At 52.2% G+C, this 20,696-nt stretch overlaps 2 protein-coding genes across 2 annotated transcripts; one reads left to right on the plus strand and one right to left on the minus strand.

The window, feature by feature from the left end:
* Positions 1 to 2,483: 2,483 nt before the first annotated feature.
* On the minus strand, positions 2,484 to 5,023 carry ZNF668 (zinc finger protein 668). Its single transcript, XM_006871924.1, has 2 exons — positions 4,371 to 5,023; positions 2,484 to 3,687 (listed from the first exon to the last, which is right to left on the minus strand). Exons 1-2 carry the CDS (start codon positions 5,018 to 5,020, stop codon positions 2,484 to 2,486), a joined length of 1,854 nt encoding a protein of 617 aa, XP_006871986.1. The 5' UTR covers positions 5,021 to 5,023.
* Positions 5,024 to 13,970: 8,947 nt separating this feature from the next.
* Positions 13,971 to 20,294, plus strand: ZNF646 (zinc finger protein 646). The gene is given in 9 exon segments (XM_006871981.1): positions 13,971 to 17,894; positions 17,936 to 18,011; positions 18,061 to 18,375; positions 18,378 to 18,458; positions 18,461 to 18,549; positions 18,551 to 18,699; positions 18,701 to 18,780; positions 18,783 to 19,007; positions 20,176 to 20,294. Coding segments are annotated over 9 exon segments (5,058 nt in total).
* Positions 20,295 to 20,696: the final 402 nt, after the last annotated feature.

The raw sequence follows: 20,696 nt of genomic DNA on the forward strand, positions 1-20,696 counted from the left end.
TTCCACAACCTCCTAAAATGCTGTTGGATTAAGTTCCAATCAAGTTCTGGATTACTGAAAAATAACACAAATCTACTTATACTATGAATAACCTTAGCTGGGAGTGTAATCTGGATATATTGGGTCTTATTTCCCTTAAGCGATCTTCCTGTCTCTAAAGCATTTAGTCTGTTTTGTAAGCCTTTATCTATTTACTCTTGGATTGTATGCCTTAGCATATTTTCTATGTGGAAACTGTCTAATAATACCACTAATATCAGATAGTAAAATTTTACTGAAGACCATTCCAAAATGGTTGCAGCAGTTTATCAACAAAAATTCAAGCAGGATTCAGAAGAGGGCGTGAAACAAGCGATATCCTTGCTATCAGATGGATCTTGAGAACTAAGCACTGGCCTGCAAATCAAGGCCACCAGCCACTCCATGGGAGAAAAATGAGACTTTCTGCTCCTGCGACACTTTGAAGCCTCAGAAACTCTATACTGAGTTGCTATGAGTCAGAGCTTGACGAGTTGGAACTTGACTTGATAGCACTTCACATCAGATGCATTTTGGCTGAAAGCAGAGAATACCAGAAAGATGTTTACTTGTGTTGAATTGACTATGCAAAGGCATTCTGCTGTGTAGATCAAAATAAATTATGGGTAACACTGTAAAGAAAGGGAATTCCAGAACAATTTAATTGTGTTTATATGGAAACCCATATATATAGACAACAGAGACAGTTGTTCAAACAGAACAAGGGTATGAGTGTTTTAAAATCAGCAAAGATGTGTGTCAGGATTGTATTTTTCTCACCATACTCAGTCTGTATGCTGAGAAAATAATCCAAGATGGCCTATATGAAGAAGTTGGCATCAGCATTGTAAGAAGATTCGTTAGCAACCTGCAATATGCAGGTGATACAAGCTTGTTTACTAAAAGCAAAAAGGACTTCAAGCACTTACGGATGAGAATCACACAGCTTTCAACACGGATTATATCTCAACATAAAGAAAACGAAACTCCTCACAAATGGACCAATAAACATCACAATAAATGGAGCAAACATTGAACTTGTCAAGGATTTTATTTTACTGGATCTACATGGAAGCAGCAGTCACAAAATCAAGGGTAAATTTGCTAAAAAGATCCCTATAATTTATAGTGTTAAAAAACAAAGACACCACTTTGAAGACTAAAGTGTGCCTGACGCAAGCCATGGTATTTTTATTCGCCTCATATGCATGCGAAAGCTGGACAGTGAGTAAGGAAGAATGAAGAATTGATGTCTTTGAATTATGGTACTGGTGATGGCAATATTAAATATGCCATGGTCTGCCAAAAGAATGAACAAATCTGTGTTGGAAGTACAGCCAGAATCCTCCTTAGAAGCATGGATGACAAGACTTTGTCTCAAGTATTTTGGACATGCCATCAGGAAGGACCAGTTCTTGGAGGACATCATGCTTGTTAAAGTAGAGGGTCAACAAGAAAGAGCAAGCTCCTCAATAAAAGTAGATTAACAGTAATGGCTGCAACACTGGGTTCAAACACAGCAACGATTGTGAGGATGGCATAGTACTTACTAGGCAGTGTTTCATTCTATTATACGTAAGGTTGCTGTGGGTCAGAACCAACTTGCTGGTATCTAACAAAATATTTTCTGATCTGTTATTGCAGTATGTAGGTAAGACACTTAATTTTTTGGCCTTATCCGTAGAAGTGTAAAAGTGGAAGTACTTAATAAAAGGTTTCCATGGCCAAATAAATGTGGGCTATTAGGTGTGGCGGAGTCAAGGCAAACTCACAGTGGAACTGCCCCCATAGGGTTTTCTAGGCTGTGATCTTTACCAGAGCAGGTGGTCAGGTCTTTCTCCCGCAGAGCAGTTGGTTGAGTTCAAACTGTCAATCTTTTGGTTAATATCCTACATTGTGCCACCAGGGCTTCTTAAAATGAGTTAAATAAAGCCAAATCGATTTGTTCATTGTAGGACTCTTCAAAGTTTTAAATACACTTTTGATTGCCAAGAATCCCCAAGAAGAGTATACAAGGAATTTCCTATACTTGCTTGGCCTTTTGTCCTACGACGTCATGAATGAGACTAGTGTTATCTGAAAGATTCTTTGGGCAACAATGCACCCAAAGACCTTTGTAGCATTTAATTTTTCAGTCCAAGGGTCTTCACAGGGCCTTATCTGGTATCTGATGCTCAAAGTCTCACCCCAACCCAACCAGAACACAGACAACAACCCAGTGTCAAAGTGAATGCTTTAATGAGAGCTGCGCAGAGCGAACCCTGGGCCGTGTTAACAGCTGCTGCCAGCTGGCTCCATCAGCTCAGCTATGGTGAACTAGCTGCCCCCACCCCACCACACAAGGATCTGGAGTCTAGAGAGGAAGCTGGAGCAAGAGGTTCAGGAGGAACCCGGGGGTGGGCTGGGGTGGGAGTGGGGGGTTAGGCTTTGGGGAGTGTGGTCAAGGGGAGGAGGGGACTTGGGCCTCAAGCTGGCCCCTCTTCAGGCATTCCTAGCAAAGCCACAAGGGGCTCCAGGGGCGTGGGGGTCTCAACAGGATGGGTACGTTCGTGCTTGCGCAGGTCACTGGCACTCAAGAAGCCCTTGGGGCAGTGAGGGCAGGTGTAGGGGCGCACAGAACTGTGGGTGCGACTGTGTTTGCGGAGCCCCGCCCTGTCAGAGAAGCTCTTGCCGCACTGCGTGCAGGGAAAAGGCCTGAGCTCAGGGTGTGAGCGTTCGTGGCGTCTCAGTAAGGTCAGCGTGGAGAAGGTCTCCTTGCACTCGCGGCACACAAACTGAGGTGGCTTCTCGTCTGCCTCCTCACTCCCCACCTCGCCTGCCCCTCCCAAGGGACCAGGAACCTCCCCAGGGCCAGCATTCTCTACATGCTCTACTGTCATGCCCACCACTTGCCACTGTGTGGCCATCACCCCACCTGACTCTGGAGTCAGCCCTAGCAGCCCTGCTGCTGATGGGTCCCCTAGCCCTGTGACAGCCCCCGGTGCTGCTGAACCCTCGCCTCCCACTCCAACAGGCAGCGCCAGCCCCACTACCAGCTCCGGTTGCGCAGGCGCCCCAGCGGCCTCGCTGCTTCGATGGGTCCGCTCATGCTTCCTCAGGCTGGAGGATACGACAAAGGATTTTCCGCAGGCATTACAGTGGAAGGGACGCTCCCCTGAGTGCACTCGGCTGTGTTTGGTGAGGCTGGCCCGCTCGGCGAAGGCGCGTCCACATTCCTCACAGCGGAAGGGTCGCTGGCCGGAGTGCACGAGCGCATGCCGCTTAAGGTCCCAGGACGCCACGAACGTCTTGTCGCACTGCAGGCACTTGAATGGCCGGTCACCCGTGTGCACCCGACGGTGCATGGCCAGGTCAGCGGGCTGCCGGAAGTCCTTGCCGCACTTCTCACAACGGTAAGGCTTCACGCCTTCGTGCGCCCGCTGGTGACGCCGGAAGCTGGAGGGGTCCGAGAACATGCGGCCGCACCGTGGACACAGGAAGGGTTTTTCCCCGGAGTGAGTGCGCTCGTGGCTCTGGTAGGAGCTGAGCTGGGTGAAGCCTTTGCCACAGGCCGGGCAGCGATAGGGCTTCTGCGCTGCGTGGATGCGCTGGTGACATGTGAGCGACGATGAGCGGGAGAAACTCTTTCCACACTCGGAGCAGAGAAAGGGGCGTTCACCGGTGTGGGACCTGTTGGAGCGTAAAGGGCCACCTGAGTTGTTGTTGTGTGCCGTGGAGTGGCTTCTGACTTGTTATTGTTATCAAGTCGGCTCTGATTCCTAACAGCCCTGTAAAGGGTTTCCGAGGAGCAGCTGGTGGTTTTGAACCGCTGACCTTGCAGTTAGCAGTCCAGTGCTTATCCTACAGTGCCATCCCAGGAATCTGGGCTGCAACATCCCTTGGAAGTCCTGGTGTGGCGCAACAGGATAAGCACTCGACCTCAAGGTCGGTTCGAACCGCAAAGTCGGCAGTTCATACTCATCACCCTCTCCTTGGAAACCCTATATAGGGTCACTATGAGTTGGAACTGACTCCACAGCACATAACAATAAAAAATATCCCTTGGGAAGAACGGTGGCTCCAGCCTCCTTTCCTGCTGTCCAGGAACCCAGTCAGCTCCTGGGTTCTATCCTATGCAGGCAACCTCACCCACCTCAAGCCCAACCCGGGTCCAACAAGCACCAACGTCTCCCACCTGCTAGAGCCCTTCTCATAGCTCCACCCACCTACTTTCCCATTGGCTTATTTCAAACTCTCTTTGGCTTCAAACACCCCCATTAGCACTGGGCAGCTGCTGTTGTTCCATGGCCACCCCATCCATCAGTTCTTCCAAAGCCCCACACCCCCAACTCCAGGCCCTTGGACGCCCTCACCGCTCGTGGTTGCGTAGGTCCTTGAGCTCCGCGTAGGCCTTGCCGCAGCGCTCACAGCTGTAGGGCCGCAGACCTGCATGTGTGCGCCGATGTTTGCGAAACACCGACGGGTCAGCGAAGCTTTTGCCGCAGTCAGTACAGGCGTAGGGCCGCTCTCCAGTGTGGCCACGTTGATGGATCTTGAGCTTGGAGAGTGCGCCATAGGCCTTGGGGCAATGTGTGCAGCGGAAGGGCAACTCGCCAGCGTGGGAGGCCAGGTGCACACGCAGACACACCGGCTGCATGAAGCGGCGGCCACACTCGGGGCAGGGGAAGGGTTTCTCGCCCGTGTGGCTGCGCCCATGGCTGCGTAATTCAGGGGCCGTCTTGTAGGCCTTGGGACACAGCGGACACGCGTAAGGCCGTGGTTTAGCCGCAGTACCTGACACCTTGTCCCCACTGGCTTCTTCTGGCTTGGGCTCTGTCTCTGGCTTTGGCTTCACCTCAGCCACCTCTTCTTTACCTAAATCAGCAGACCCGTGGGTGGCAGCATGGCGCGCTGCTCTGGGTGCATTTGGAAACGTCTTGGTACATGACAGGCACTTATAGCGGCGGCCAGAGCGCTTGTAACCCGGAGCTGGAGACAGGACCTCTGCAGACTCCACCTCCATGACCTTGGTGGGTGGGTTTCTCTGTGAGAGAGGCAAAGTTAGACAGAAGCCACTTCCCTACGCCATACTCCAAGGCATTTTCCACCCAGCTGCCAGGCCTGAACCATGCACCCCCACATCCTTTTTTCCAATCACCACGGTTCTGTTGTACTCCTGGTGAGACACTGTAGGATCAGCACTGGACTTCGAACCACAAGACAGGTGGTTCAAACCCACCAGCTGCTCCTCGGAAACACTATACAGGGTCGCCATGAGTCGGAATTGACTCAACACGTAACAACAACAACTGGCTCTGAGACTCCATGCTCAAGATGCCTTCTCTGGTCTGTTCATTGATGAAAGAAAGTTGGACCAGGTGATCTTGGAAGTGCCAAGAAAGGAGGTCGCCAAAAGGTCCACCCCAACCTCTGGGCTTCTCCAAATACTGTGGCATTCCCAGAGGGCCACGGTTCCATCTGTCTCACCATCTTTCTTCTTTAGCTCAGCATCCAGTGTCTGTGCCACGCAAGGCTGCAGATGTAGAGGGTACCCAGATGGGAGCCTAGCCTGTACATCTCCAAGTGCCCAGGGGGAGACAGACTTGAGGCCAGAGAAGGGTAGCACCATCTGTCTGGCAGCCACAGGTCCCCAGTGTGCGTGTTTTGTCTTTCCCCTCTGGTTGGTTAGCTCTTGAGGCAGCAACTGTTCAGAGTTTTCTGGCCTTGCACAGCTGTAAGGGACTCCACCCTACACAGGAATCCTGGAATCCCTGCTGCTTCTGCTCCCACACCTCTGGCAATGGGGAACCCATTTTCTTACAAGGCAGCCGGAGCCATTCCTGGCAGTAAGAAGTCTATTTCTGAGTCATAATCCCGATATTTGAGTCATAATCTGAGTCATAATTCCTGGCATACCTGCTTAGACCCTTACTTTCTTGGTCCAGAGCCCAGATACTCTCCACCCAGATGTTCCTGGGGATCATGGGTGGGAGGAAATAGGATTGACGGTTGTGTGAGTGTAATACCAGCTCATCCTCCCTGGGGATGAGGGGAAGAGGATTCTGGCTGATCCACTTAGGGAGGCTCAGCAGCAGCTGCTGGGGGTGGGGTCAGAGTAGGGGCAGGATACTGATTTGGAGAGGGGAGGAGAGCCAGGTATACATGGAGATGGCTGGGTGGTAGGAGACCTAGGTTCCACTTCCAGCCCTGCTATGAGAGACCTCAGTGAAATGTGTGCGCCTCTCTAGGCCTCATTTTCCTCATCTGTACATGTCAGGACCTGGTGCCTTCTAAGTTCCAACACTGAGGTTGAGAGCAGACCGGAGCTGAACTGTGCCAGGAGGGTGCTGGGCAGTTCAAGCCTCTAGAGGCTCAGGATGCCTCGCCCCTGGAAATAACACAGAAACCACTTACCTGGTGAACCTCAGGAGAACACAGGAGCCCCTGGGTGAGTGCATCCTCAAGGTCAGTACCCTTTTGCTTCGATCTGCCTCAGTTTCCCCTCTTTCCCATGCTCAATCTAATATTCACAGTCTTTCCTGTAAAGCACCATGTGATGCTCTCTGTCCTCTGATCGAGAACTTTCCATGGTTCCCACCATACTGTTCAAGTTCTCAGGAACTTCCTGGCTACTCCAGACTCCATTAGTCCTTCATTTGAGCCCCAACATCCCTGGGAAGTCTTTCCTGAATCTACCCTCTGGATATCAGCCCTCTATTACACACAACTCTGTTCTACCCTCAGCTTGATTCCTTTATTTGTCTCACTAAATCCTGGCGCCGAAAGGTGAGTCAAAGGGCTGACTTCCCAACAGTGTCTAAGGGATCCCTCCTCCCGGCTGGATGAGACACTCACTACCTCCCTTCCAGACAGACTGCCTAATGGAAAGTTCTTAATAAAAATCACAGCTCACATTTACTGAGCACTTGTCAAATATTAGGCGATGTCCTAAGCTCTTTACATGTATTAACTTTCATGTCAACACTGTGAGACAGGCTCTACTGGAAGTCCCATTTCATAGGTAAGGAAACTGAGGCCCGGAATGATGGTACAGGGAGGGTTGTGATTAAGTGCACACAGTCCCTGAAGTCAAACTGCTTGCCTTCAAATCTTGCCTCCATCACTTCCCAGCTGACATGACCTTGGGCAATTTATTTCATCTTTTTTAGGATCTAAGTTTTCTCATCTAAAAAATGGGGATGATACTAGTGCGCACCTCACAGGGCTGGGTGAGACTGACTGAGATAAGAATAATTATTGAGTCTTCTCAAAGTCAGACACTTTATCTAGCATGTTCCCTTACTTACACTCCCTTACACTCAGCTTCCGGGGACAGGGATTTCTGTCATTTTACACACAAACAAACTGAGGCCCCCAAAAGCTTAAGTAAGTTACCACAGCCACAGACTAGGAACTCTTGCAGCTGGGATTTGAACCTAAGTACTTTGCTTTGCTTTCAGTCATCTGGGGTCTCCAGACTTTGCTGTCTGGGCCGACAGGTGCCCAGTTCCATGCAGAATGGAGGGCTAGGCCACTGCCTAGAATTACACCATTAACTCCTCACTTCACTCCCTAGGACTCTTCCCATCTTTCAGCTCCCTAGAGTGATGCTTCACTCAGTTAGGCCTATGAATCTCCAAGGAGCTTGAGTTAAGCTCAGGACTCTTTATTTAGTACACCAATGTTGCTTTGCAATGATCCAGAACATGGGCTGACTTCCTCACCACCACCCCGCTCCCCAGATTTTATTGTTTTCAGTGATGGTGTAAGTTCCCATCAACAATTTCTATAGAAGTCCTTCAGTGGCATTTGTTACGTTGTTCACCATGCATTTTCATTATTTCTGTTCCCTTACAATTCTTATTTTTGTTTCATAGTAATTGTTGACTGTCTGATAGGCGATTCTTTAAAGGAGCACAGTACTAACAGGTGAAATTCATTATTTTTGAGCCAATTTGTTATTTAGCTACAAAGGGTTAATTTTGGTTCAAGATTTGAAGAGTATATCAGGACAACAGTCTTTGGGATTTCTCCAGTCTCAACTAGTCCAGTGGGTCTAGTTGTTGTTGTTGTTGTTGTTTTTAAAGAGATATTGTTCTGTATTTTTCTCCCATACACTCAGAGTTGACTGATTGTGGACCTTATTTAAACGGTCAGTGGAGATAGCTGAACACCATCTCATTCTTTTGGTCCCAGGGTAGATGAAACCTTGGTTTCTATGGACTATCTTCCCTACAAATTAGTTTTGTCTTTTTGCCATTGGTTTCCTTTTAACTTTTGCTCCAAACAAGTACAGACCAACAGTTGGCTGCTTGCAAGAGCTTCATAACCCAGACACTACTCAACAAACTAGGGTATAGAACATAACTTTATGAACTATATTAAGCCAATTGACTGAGATGTCCCATGACAAACTATGGTTCTAATCCTTCAACCCTAGAAATCCAACCCTGTGAGGCGTTTACGTTTAAGAAGTGTACCTATCTCCTTGGAAATCCTATTCAGGGTCGCTATGAGTCAGAACCAGCTTGACGACACTAACAACAGCAACACACATATATATACAAGGGGGCTTCAAAACACATGTGGAAAAACTCCCTTATCTTTTAATTCCATTTTTCCACAAACTTTTTGAAGTCCCCTCATATAAGCCTTTATACAAATATGATTATGTTGTTAAGTGCCATCAAGTTGGTTCCGACTCATATTGACCCTGTATAGTGTTTTCAAGGAGGGGCTAGTGAATTCGAACCACCAACCTTGAGGTTTAAATTGACCTTACGATTCAGTGTATATTCTATAGTGCCATACCAGGACTCCAAAATATGACTATATACATATCTAGATATGTACATGTATTTTTGGTTGTTTCAAACTCTATCAGTCTTCATTCTTGAGATTTATTAGGAAAATCATGAAACTCCTCACTATTCCCAGGACTGAGATCAATCTTTTCCATGGTCAGTAAGACCCCAAACAGGACCAACCTAACTTCTGCCTACCGTATATCCCATTCCTTTCTCCTGGTTCACTAGGCTTCACCCACATAGACCCCCTGTCTTCTTACTGAAGAGATAAATAATTCTTCCCTACCTCAGGACCTTTGCACTAGCAATTCCTTCTGCCATAACCACTACTGCCCTAGAGAGCCTTTGTGTAGCTAGCTGTCTCTTTCACTGCAGAGATGACCACTTCTCTTGATGCTACCCGCACTTCCCATAATCATTCTACCCCCCTATATGGTTCTTCACAGCTGGCTTAGGAAGGAATTGAAGTGCTGTTGCCTGAACCAGCTCTAACTGCCAAGAATGAAGATTTCATTCCCAGAGAGCTTGGGTTGGCACCTGAGGGCAGGGGCAAGGTAGGAAAGGAACCACTTTTGATCATCAGTATCCCCACTGCCTCACACAGGCATTACAGGTCATTGATATGGTGAGTTGACAGATGGGGAACCATGCAAAGGGCAGATGTGAGCGCTCATCACCTCCTAGGCCTCGCCTTGGTCAGTTCATAACTTGATTCCAACCTACTCTTCCAACTTGGCATACCTCTGGCATCTAGCTACAATCTTCATACTTCCCTACCTCCAAGCATCTCCACTACTTTCCTCTGCTTGATGTCTCCCCCAGGAAAACTCTTTTGAGATTATCTCAGGGATATGAATTGGCACTGGAGATTGGGGCGCTATGAGCTCTGGCCTCCGTTTCCTCGCCCCTAAAATGCGGCCTCTGAGGTCTGTGGAGATTTTTGCCAGCTTTAAGGCCAAGGAGAAACGCTAAGGAGAGCCCGTGAGCTGAAGAATTAGTCCTGCGCTGCTCTCTGCAACCTTCTAAGCACCCACACTAGACAGGCAACTCTCACAGGACAGGACCCCAGGCTGTCTCCTGTCGGAATAAGCCCTCCGGGATTGTGACTTCGTCGAACGCTGCAAGACCTAATCAGAGAACGTGGCAAGAAGGAATGAACGAAGAATGTGGGAATGAACAAATGAATGAACTGAAGGCCGGAGGCGAAACAAAGGCCTGCAAGATGGCGTTCTCTAGGACCGCGGGAGGGGCGGCCAGGGACACGGCGGAGGAGGGGGGCCGCGGACGCCAGGGACCTTGCAGGGCTGGCCTCGCGTCTGGGACAAAAGCCCGCAATAGGGCGGGCTCTAGGACCCCCGGGTCCTCGCCGCCCGAGGCGGGTAGACGCGCTGGCCGAGCCCCAGTGCCCGCATCACCTGGCCCGCGAGGATAGCCGGCGGGTTCTAGGACCCACTGGGTCAGGCGCCCTTTCGCGCCCGCCCGGGGCCGCTCTCCTCCCGCCCCGCCCGCGTTATCCGCGCTCGGCCGGCCGTGTCCGCCCTCGGTGCCCACAGGGAAACTGAGGCCAGCTCGGAGCCCGTCCATATTGGAGCCCGCCTTGGACCCCGTGGCTTTCTGCCGGCGTTTCCTACCTGAGTGGACTCAGACCGGCTCCGCGACTTCAGCGGTGGCTCCTCGGACCAACTGAGCCCGGGACACTGCCAGAAAGGAGCAGGCACTAGGACCCAGCGGGAGGTGGGAGGAGGGAAGAGGGGAGCTTGAGGAGGCGGGGCCGGAGAGCGGAAGTAGAAGAGAGCTTTCCCGACTCAGGAGGAAGGAAAGATTTACCGGAGCACCCCCAGCCGATGGTGGTGGGGAAACATCTTGCCAGTGGTCTTGTGGGTGCTGAGGGCAAGCAACGCCGGACAGATTTATGGTATACACTCGACTATTGCTCTAGTTTGGGGCCAGGTCTCCGAAAATGTCTCCAAAGACTAGAAGGTGGGGAGGACAGAAAGGCTATGCTCAGGCTTTGTATTCCCTAGATCCGCTGTAGCCCACATCATTTCCTTTAATAGCGAGAAGTGAATTTAATGAAGCTTGCCCTATTGATCTTGGGGAAAGTCTTCCAGGGAGGCCCGCGAAAGTTGTCGCCAAGGTACTGAAGCCAAAGCTGCAGAACGCCCCCCCCCCCCCAAAATATAGAGAGATATACGACGGAACCTTTTTCAGACTCTCGCCGGAAGTGTGGCTAAGGTTAGTGCGTATAAAGGAAGCGCTGTGACCTATGTGGGCGGCCCCAAAGTCGCGTTGGCCGGCTTATCCCTTAACGCCGGAAGTGTGTTTTCGGAGACAGCTGTTTGAAAGCGGGACAGGATGTTCCCAAGGTTGAGGTTTCACGGGGGAGCTTTTGCGGGTCGGACGCTTCCTGTTTCCTACTAACAATAGGAAGTGTTCGCGGATCTCGGGAGTATACTCCGGCTGGTGCCAGCTTCGCCCTCATCCTTTTACCCCCTTTTTCCTCCTCTTCCTTCGTCTTTTTCTTCCCCTGCTCTCGCACCTCCTGAGGAGCCCAGTCTGAGTACGTACGTGGGAGCGCGAGCGCCCCCCACCGCCACCCCTTGGGGCGCGCGGCTGCAGTTGGGGTAAGGGTCCCAGTGCGCAGGCGCGTTCCCGTTTGCTGTCCCACTGTCCGCCGCCCGCAGTTCCCAACGGACGCGCCCGCTGCGGGAAAGAGAAGGGACTGCCGTGCGAGGTGGGGGGTCTTGAAAGGCTTTTGGCAGAGGAAATGGGAGAGGATTTTGGTGGTGCTAGATTAGGGATGGAGACTCGAGTGAAGGGCTTTGTGAGGTGAGACTGGGAAGAAGGTTGAGCGGGGGGGAGAGTTTAAGTGTCAGAGATAGGAATGATAAAGGGCTTTCATGGGAGTGAAGAATCCGAGTCGGAGCAGGCCCAAGGCGTGGTAGTAAGGGAAGTTGCTATGAAGAGACACAAGGGCTTTGGAATGAAGACTGACGGAGTCGATGGGTTTGCTCCATTGTAAACTGGGATAATTGTTACGTATTGTTGAGTCAGTTTCGACTCATAGCAACCCTGTGTAGTGTTTCCAAGGAGCGGCCTGTTGGGTTTGAACTGCCATCCTTGTTATTATCAGTTCTTTGCTTATTCTGCAAATCCACACCAGAACTCTGGGATTAGAGAGACATTAAAGTGCGTTGTGAGGATTAAATTACAGTGAATGTGCATAGGATTAAATTACAGTGAATGTGCATAGTGTAGTGCTTGCTACACCGAGGTGGCTAAGTTGGCAGTAATATCTGTCATTATCATCAGTATTTATTTAGGAGAAGTGGTGGTGGTAGTTGTGTGCTGTGGACTTGGTTCATGTTTAGGGTTCCAAGGCTTTAAACTTTTATGGGAACAGAAAGCTTCATCTTTCCCCAGTGGAATGGCTGGTGGATTCGAATTCCTGACCTTTTGGTTAACAACCCAGCTTGTAAAACACTCCACCATCAGGGTTCCTTTGGAAAGTTGTTGTTAAATGCTGTTGAGTCCATTCTGACTTACGTTGTTGTTGAGTGCCGTTGAGTCGGTTCCGACCCATAGTGACCCTGTACAGAGTTTCCGGGGCTGTAAATCTTTACAGGAGCAGAAAGCCTCATCTTTCTCCCGCGGAACAGCTGGTAGTTTCAAACTGCTGACCCTGAGGTTCGCAGCCCGATTCGTAGCCACTACGCTACCAGAACTCCTATTCTGACTTATAGCCCCCCTGTATAGGGTTTGTGTGGAGCGGCTGGTGGATTTGAACTGTGGACCGTGCAGTTAAACTGACCTTGCAGTCCAGTGCTTCTTTCACAGCCACACCAGAACTTCCCTTTAGGGGAGTTGTTGTTGTTGTTGTTGTTAAGTGCCATCGAGTCGGGTCCGACCCATAGCGACCCTGTACAGGGTTTCCGAGGGTGTAAATCTTTACGGGAGTAGAAAGCCTCATCTTTCTCCCGGGGGAGTAGAAGAGGGGAAAAAATGAAAGGCATTGTTGAGGTTAAGGGTAGGAGGCATAGAACGGAAGAGGTAGGGGCTGAAGAGCAACCGGAAATGGGGTGGGATTTCCACAATGAAAAGTCATTTGGGCTCAGGGGAAGTAAGTGAAGGAAGTGGCCATGAGTGCCTTTTGGGAAGGAGCCCTTGTAAGGTTGAAAGAAATAGGAGAGGTGGGAGAACAAGCCAACCGGTTCATAAACGGCGCCCTCTATCCTCCCCTCACAGGTCCGTATCTGTCAGTTGGAGAAAGAAGCTGCCATTTTAGGGCTTCAGGCATGGTTGTTGTTAAGTACCTTGGAGTCGGTTCCAAGGCTGTAAATCTTTCTGGGAGCAGAAAGCGTCATCTTTCTTTTGCGGAACGGCTGGTAGTTTCAAACTGCCAAACTTAAGGTTAGCAGTCTGATTCGTAACCACTATGCCACCATGCTCCTTTCAGGCATGGTGGCTCCACATAATAAGCACTGGACTTAGAACCACAAAATCAATGGTTCGAGCCCACCAGCCACTACATGGTAGAAAGATGAGACTTTCTGCTCTTGACAAAGACTTAAAGCCTCAGAAGCCTTATACAGAGTCACTATAAGTTGGAACCCACTCAATAGTGCTTCACAATAGGCACTCTCAGTGGTCTCTCTTTAGCAGAGGGGTGAGGGAAAAAAGCTTTTTGTGTTTTAAATTGAAAGGCTTAGATAGGATTTGCTGACCCTTTATGATGTTAGGGAATATAAGTTTCTTTGTTTCAGATTTGATAGCAGAGGGTTAGGGACAGTAGATCTCTTGGATCTGATCTGGAGAATAGAATAATAGGTCTGTGGTCAGAAGTAGATTCTACCCCTGTAGACTTTAGTTTCGTCATCTGTAGCTGTAGGAATGAGCTGGGCCTGGGGAGCTTCTATGTGGGGAGCATATGTACAGGAAGGCCTTAACTGATAACTGGGGTAGGTCCAGTAGAAAACAGTTTCTGAGAATGAATGCTTAGTGAACCCTGTGTGGACCCTGGTGATTGGGACTCATAGAGCCAAGGGGCAATGTTAAAGCCTTCTGACCACTTCCCCTTCTTTCTAGGCCTGGCTCCTACACTAAAGGAAGATGCTGCTGCCACCTGCCTGCTCTTCCTGAACCTCCACGTTTCTGCTGTGCCACTCCATGGAGGACGTGCCTGCCTCGCTCAGCTGCTCTGACTGTCAGCGCCACTTTCCTAGTCTTCCAGAACTGGTACGACACCGAGAGCTTCTCCATCCATTTCCCACCCAGGACACTGAGGACATTGACTGCATCCCCCGGCCTTACCGCTGTCATCAGTGTGGGCGGGGCTACCGTCACCCAGGGAGCCTGATCAACCACCGCCGGACCCACGAGACTGGCCTTTACCCTTGTACCACCTGTGGCAAAGACTTCACCAATCCCATGGCCTTCAAAAGCCACATAAGGACTCATACCCCTGAGGGCCGCCGCAAGAGGAGGCCTCCCCGCCCCAGGGAAGCCCCCCCATTCTTCCAGGCTGAGATGGTGTCCCCTGACTCATGGGACCAGAAACTGGACCCTGAGGAAGGCTGGCAAAACCAGACAAAGCATCCTGAAGAGACACCTGGCTGTGAGTCTGGGCCTGACCCCAGAGCAGCTCCAGGTACTTGGGAAGATCCATCCCCTAGACAAAGGGAAGGCTGGGAAAACCAGCCAGATCCTGAGGAAGGTGCAAAGCACTGGGGAGCCACCACCAACTCTGCCAGAGCCCCACCTCTCCCCACCCCAGCCAGCAGCCTCCTTAGCAATTTGGAACAGTATTTGGCTGAATCAGTTGTGAACTTCACAGGGGGCCAGGAGCCCACTCAGTCTCCTCCTGTGAAGGAGGAACGGCGGTACAAGTGCAGTCAGTGTGGCAAGACCTACAAGCACGCTGGAAGCCTCACTAACCACCGCCAGAGCCACACCCTGGGCATCTACCCCTGTGCCATCTGCTTCAAGGAGTTCTCTAACTTAATGGCTTTGAAGAATCACTCACGGCTCCATGCCCAGTATCGGCCTTACCGGTGTCCCCACTGCCCCCGTGCCTTCCGACTCCCCCGGGAGCTGCTGGAACACCAGCAATCTCATGAGGGTGAAAGCCAGGAGAGTTTGTGGGAAGGGAAGGGGATGCCAACCACTAATGGGCACATAGGTGAGAGCAGTGGAAACCAGATCCCTACTACACAGATGCTGAACAGTTCTGGGGAACTGAGCACCTCTGGGGAGCTTGAGGACAGCGTTCTGGAAGAATACCGGCCATTCCGCTGTGAGGAATGTGGGCGCACTTACCGCCACGCTGGAAGCCTCATCAACCATCGTAAGAGCCACCAGACAGGTGTCTACCCCTGCCCGGTCTGTTCCAAGCATCTGTTCAACGCGGCTGCGCTCAAAAACCACGTGCGAGCTCATCACAGACCCCGGCAGGGTCCTGGAGAGGGTGGTCAGTCACTGTCTGATGGCACCTCCAAAGATGAAGAAGGTGTGGACCATCGCCCCTATAAATGCAATGAGTGTGGGCGTGCCTACCGTCACCGGGGGAGCCTGGTGAACCACCGCCACACTCACAAGACAGGAGACTACCCGTGCTCACTTTGTCCCCGCAAGTACTCCAACCTCATGGCCCTGCGCAACCATGTGCGTGTACACTGTAAAGCTGCTCGTCGCAATGCAGGCCCAGGGGCTGAGGGCCCCCCCAGCCACCTCAAGGTAGGAGCAGAGGCTGCCCCACCGGTAGTTCAGGGTAGTTGCAAACGTGAAGAGGAAGCCACTGAGATCCCCCCAGCAGCAGATGAGACCACACCACAGATCTGTAGTGTCTGTGGAATGCTCTTTGAAAACCCTGAGAGCCTTGAACGTCATGGCCAGATCCATAGGGCAGGGAGAGGCGGAAACAACCAGGTGGAGATCAAGATCTTACCTCCTCGGGCATTTGCCTGCCAAGACTGTGGCAAAAGCTATCGCCACTCAGGCAGTCTTATCAATCACAGGCAGACCCACCAGACGGGGGACTTCAGTTGTGGGGCCTGTGCCAAGCACTTCCACACCATGGCTGCAATGAAGAACCATCTGCGGCTCCACAGTCGGCGGCGAAGCAGGCGGCACCGGAGGCGGACTGGAAGTGCTGGTGTGGGTGGAGGTGCCAAACTCCTATCCGCGGAGGACTGGGCCCAGGAGTCGGTGGAAGACAGCGAGAGCCCAGACTTTCCCCAAGACCTTTCAGGAGGAAGTCTTAGTGAGGCAGAAGACAACTTGGAAAGTGACGGGGACACGTGTGGGTTAGAGAGGGATGAGGTTTGTTTCCAGGGCCATAAAGAGAGCCGAGACGGCAAGAAAGGACTGGAAAGAAAGGAGAACTGTTTTCTTGACAACATGGACGACTCAGGAGATGAGGAAGACAGTGGGTCCCCCTTCTGCAGTGGCCTCATTAGGGTGGTTGAAGAGCAGAAACCAGCCACCAACTTGGCCAAGTCCTCTACCCACTCTGCCGGAGTAGTCACTGGCTGGCAGGCTGAGGCCTCCCACACTTGTTCCGACTGTGGGCATTCTTTTCCTCATGCCACTGGTCTGCTGAGCCACCGGCCCTGCCATCCACCAGGCATCTATCAGTGCTCCCTCTGCCCCAAGGAGTTCGACTCGCTGCCCGCCCTACGCAACCACTTTCGGAACCACGGACCAGGGGAGGTGAGCGCAGCACAGCCTTTCCTTTGCTGTCTCTGTGGCATGATCTTCCCCGGGCGGGCTGGCTACCGACTTCATCGGCGTCAGGCTCACAGCACCTCTGGCATGACTGAGGGATCCGAGGAGGAAGAAGGAGAGGAGGAAGGAGCAGCAGAGGCAGCTTCCACCCAGAGCCCTCCACTGCAGCTATCTGAAGCTGAGCTGCTGAATCAGTTGCAGCGAGAGGTGGAGGCACTGGATGGAGCAGGTTATGGGCACATCTGTGGCTGCTGTGGTCAGACCTATGACGACCTGGGGAGCCTGGAGCGCCACCACCGAAGTCTGGCTGGTGGCTTGGGAAACGCCATGGACAAGGCACCCAGCCACTTGGGAGAGTCAGGTAATGGCACAGAGATGGTTACAGATGGTGTCTATGAGGGCACAGTGACCTCAGTTTCTGGGGAGGGTGCAGACATGAAGTCTGGTGAGGGAATAGGTGCTGCAGTAGCAGACAGCATTTGCATGCAGGGTGGTGAAAGTTTCCTGGAGGTCCAGCCCCGCCCCTTCCGCTGCAACCAGTGCGGCAAGACCTATCGTCATGGGGGCAGCCTGGTGAACCACCGCAAAATCCACCAGACTGGAGACTTTACCTGTCCTGTCTGCTCCCGTTGCTACCCCAACCTGGCTGCCTACCGTAATCATCTACGAAACCATCCCCGCTGCAAAGGTGCTGAGCCCCAGGTTGGGCCCATCCCAGAGATGGAAGGCAGCTGTGAGCCTCTAAACATGGCAGAAGAGGGCCTGGGGCAGACCAAAGTGGAGAGGCCTCAGGAAGAACTCAAAGTGGAGCCCCCAGAGGAAGTGGCAAGGGTGAAAGAAGAGGCATGGGAGGAGACCACTGTGAAGGGGGAGGAGATGGAGCCGAGGCTGGAGACTGCAGAGAAGGGCTGCCAGACTGAAGGCAGCTCTGAGCGGCCCTTCAGCTGCGAGGTGTGCGGCAGGTCTTACAAGCACGCAGGCAGCCTCATCAATCACCGGCAGAGCCATCAGACAGGCCACTTTGGCTGTCAAGCTTGCTCCAAGGGCTTCTCCAACCTCATGTCCCTCAAGAACCATCGTCGCATCCACGCGGATCCCCGGCGTTTCCGCTGCGGTGAGTGCGGGAAGCCCTTCCGCCTGCGGAAACAGCTGGCCACCCACCAGCCAGTCCATGTTGAGCGGCATGGGGGTGGGGGCTCCAGAAAGCTGACTCAGGAAGATCTGCCCTTCCGGTGTGGGCAGACCTACCACCATGCCGGGAGCCTCCTGAATCACCTGTGCAGCCATAGGACAGGCCAGTACAGCTACCCCACCTGCCCTAAGATCTGTTCTAAGCGCATGGCCCTGAAGGACCCCTAGAGGCTTCACACTCAGCCGGAGGCGGTGGGCAGGGCAGTCCTGGCGGGCAGCACCTGCGGGAGCATGAGGAGGATACCAAGAGGGGGCTGGCCAGTGGCCATGGAGGCCCATATGGCCAAGGGGGCAGTGAGGGCAGATCCCGAGGTAATGAGGCAGTCTCAGCGGGAGAATGCAGCCATGAGGCCAGGTGAGCATAGTCATGGCCCCATTGGGGCGGCAGCTTCAGAAGCCCCAGAACCACAGTCTCGGGGGAATTTGGACAAGGCAGAGTCAGGGGACAATGTCCCCAGGAACCCCTGCCACCTTGGCAACAGCCAGCTTTGTGGACTTCATGTGAGTCCCGGGGATAGCTAGGACAATAGAGATGACAGCTCTCAGCTTCAGCCAGAGAGTCACCCCTTTTCTTGCTGCCAGTCTGGCAAGACAGACTGCTACTGCTGTCTGCTCTGCTCCAAGGAATTCTTGAAACCTGTGGTCACCAAGAGCCACAACCACACATAGCTGCTCAGCCCTCTATTGGCTCTGATTGTGGCCAGGCCTTCCATTCCCACCCTGAGCTAACTAGCCATTTGCAACAAGTCAGGTGCCACACCAGACAGAGGAGACCAGGGACCCCAAAGCTGGGACTGCAGAGGACCAGTTAGGTCTCCCTGTTCCAAGCAAGGAGAGTCCAGGAGACCCCACCAGAATACTCCAGGGCTCCAGAAAAGGATGCTGGGAGAGTTAGTAGAGAGCAAGGAATAAAGTCCACAGTGGCTGAAGATGAGGAGCGGCCCTTCCGCTGTGCCCAGTGTGGGCGTCCTACTGCCATGCACGGGTAGCCTGCTGAACCACCAGAAGGCCCACACCACTGGACTCTATCCCTGCTCCCTCTGCCCCAAGCTTCTACCTAAGCTGCCTCCCTCAAGAACCATGGCAGGACCCACACGGACCCCAAGCGCCACCACTGCAACATCTGTGGCAAGGCTTTCCGGACAGCTGCCCGGCTGAAGGGCCATGGGCAGGTCCAGGCATCCTGGGAGGGGCCCTTCACCTGCCCCCATTGTCCCTGCCACTTCTGCAGTCAAATCAGCTTTTTGCAGCACCAGCAGCGCCAGGAGGGATGGACAATGGACAGCTCTGGTATGGAGGCATGAATGGGCTTGGGCAGAGGATTGATTGGAGGGCCTTGAAGGATATGGGCGCACAGTAGAGGGTGAAGTTGGGCCTCAAGGTGTATGGGGAAGCAAGGAATGAGAGGACAAGTTCGTATGGATTAATTCAAAAGAGGTGGGCTCTGGGGCCTGGCTATGGAGGAAAACCTAGTTTGCAGCTGCTGCCTTGTGAGGGACAAGTCCGAACCCATGTCGGGTATATTGCATGATGGGTCAGGCAGTTGGCCAGACTCCTCTGCTGAGCCACAGCCAGAGGCGTGGTCTTTATATTGGAGGGGAGGTGGTTGGGGACCACATGACCAGCACATCTGGAAATTGCATTCAGTCCATAAAAGTCCTAATTCCTAGAGAAGAAGATGAAGCCATTGCTTTTGGACTCTAGAGTACCTTCCCAGACGAGAGTAGGCAAGGAGTAGCCAGGAAAAGAAGAATGGGGCGGGGGCATCTCCAGACTGGCTTCATTGTTAACTTGGCCAAGAAATCTGGGTCACTGGTTGGTACCCAATTCTCAGTCCCTGGTCCCTCTTTCCCTGCATCTTGTCTCTTCTCCCGCCTCCTTCCTTGTTGCCTCATATCTCTTCCTCCTCTTTATTCAACTTGTTTTTTCTCTCGGTCTCCTTTTTAGGATCCAACCAAACCACCCTTTCTACCTGCACACCTTTAACTGGAGGACTGAGTCACAGATAATTGTTTCTTTGAAGCTAGACCCAGCTGTAGCAACAACAGTCATTAGTGCCTATCTCCCTCTCTATCAGCGGGCGATCTGCATGTAAAAATCACCTCCACCCAGTCAACTGACTGGGAGGTTGGGACTGCGGAGGAGTGGGCAGCCTGTGCCCTAAGCCACCACCTCTAGACATCTCCCAGGACCAATTATATTTTGTGGCAATGGAGGGTGGGTGACCTTGACCAGAGAATAAGGAAAGCCGGAATGGTGGGTAAGATTCCCCTGAAAGGCCCAAGGGACGGCTTTTAACATAAAGGATTACTCGTGATTCAAAGGAACAAGTGAGGAGCCATTTAGCTAGGGCTGGGGAAATCCTGGGGAGTTCCTGGGGCCATGAATGGCCTGCAAACTTGGGGTACAAGGTACATGGAGGCTACCTCCTCAGTGACAATTCTCTCCCTCCCCCCAGGGTCTTCAGCAGCACCAGCGGCGGGCAGAGGGGACTCATCACTGCCCGGTCCACCTACCCCAACTCCTCTCCTGGACCCTTCACCCCAGTGGCCTGCAGACCTCAGCTTCTCCCTCTGAAATTCAAGTCTCCAAAGATCAGAATATTGGGGGGTGGGGGGTGGGGGAAGGATTTGATCTCATGTTTTACTCAGGAGTAGTTTGGAACTCCAGACTACTTTTCTCTCCTCCCCCTGTGAAGAGGCCCCTGTCTGGCTTCTTTCCCGAGGAGGGAGGGGGTGTTCCTCATGTCCCTGTCCTTGAAGGGCCTCCCTGCCCCAGCCTTTGTTAGCACGCTCTGCCCTGTGAGAAGCTTGGTGCCCTGCTCTGCCAAGGTCCTGAGCAGGCCCTACCAGCTCGATGATTCTAACCCTGGGAGAGGCAGAGAGCCATGGGCAGGAACCTTGCCTATGGAAGGGGAGCCTTTTGCTAGAATTTGTAACTTATTTTCTAAAGTCTATTTTGTAACAATTTATTTAAGTT

Source organism: Chrysochloris asiatica, unplaced genomic scaffold (assembly GCF_000296735.1).
Source record: "Chrysochloris asiatica unplaced genomic scaffold, ChrAsi1.0 scaffold00178, whole genome shotgun sequence".
NCBI classification, from domain to species: Eukaryota; Metazoa; Chordata; class Mammalia; order Afrosoricida; family Chrysochloridae; genus Chrysochloris; species Chrysochloris asiatica.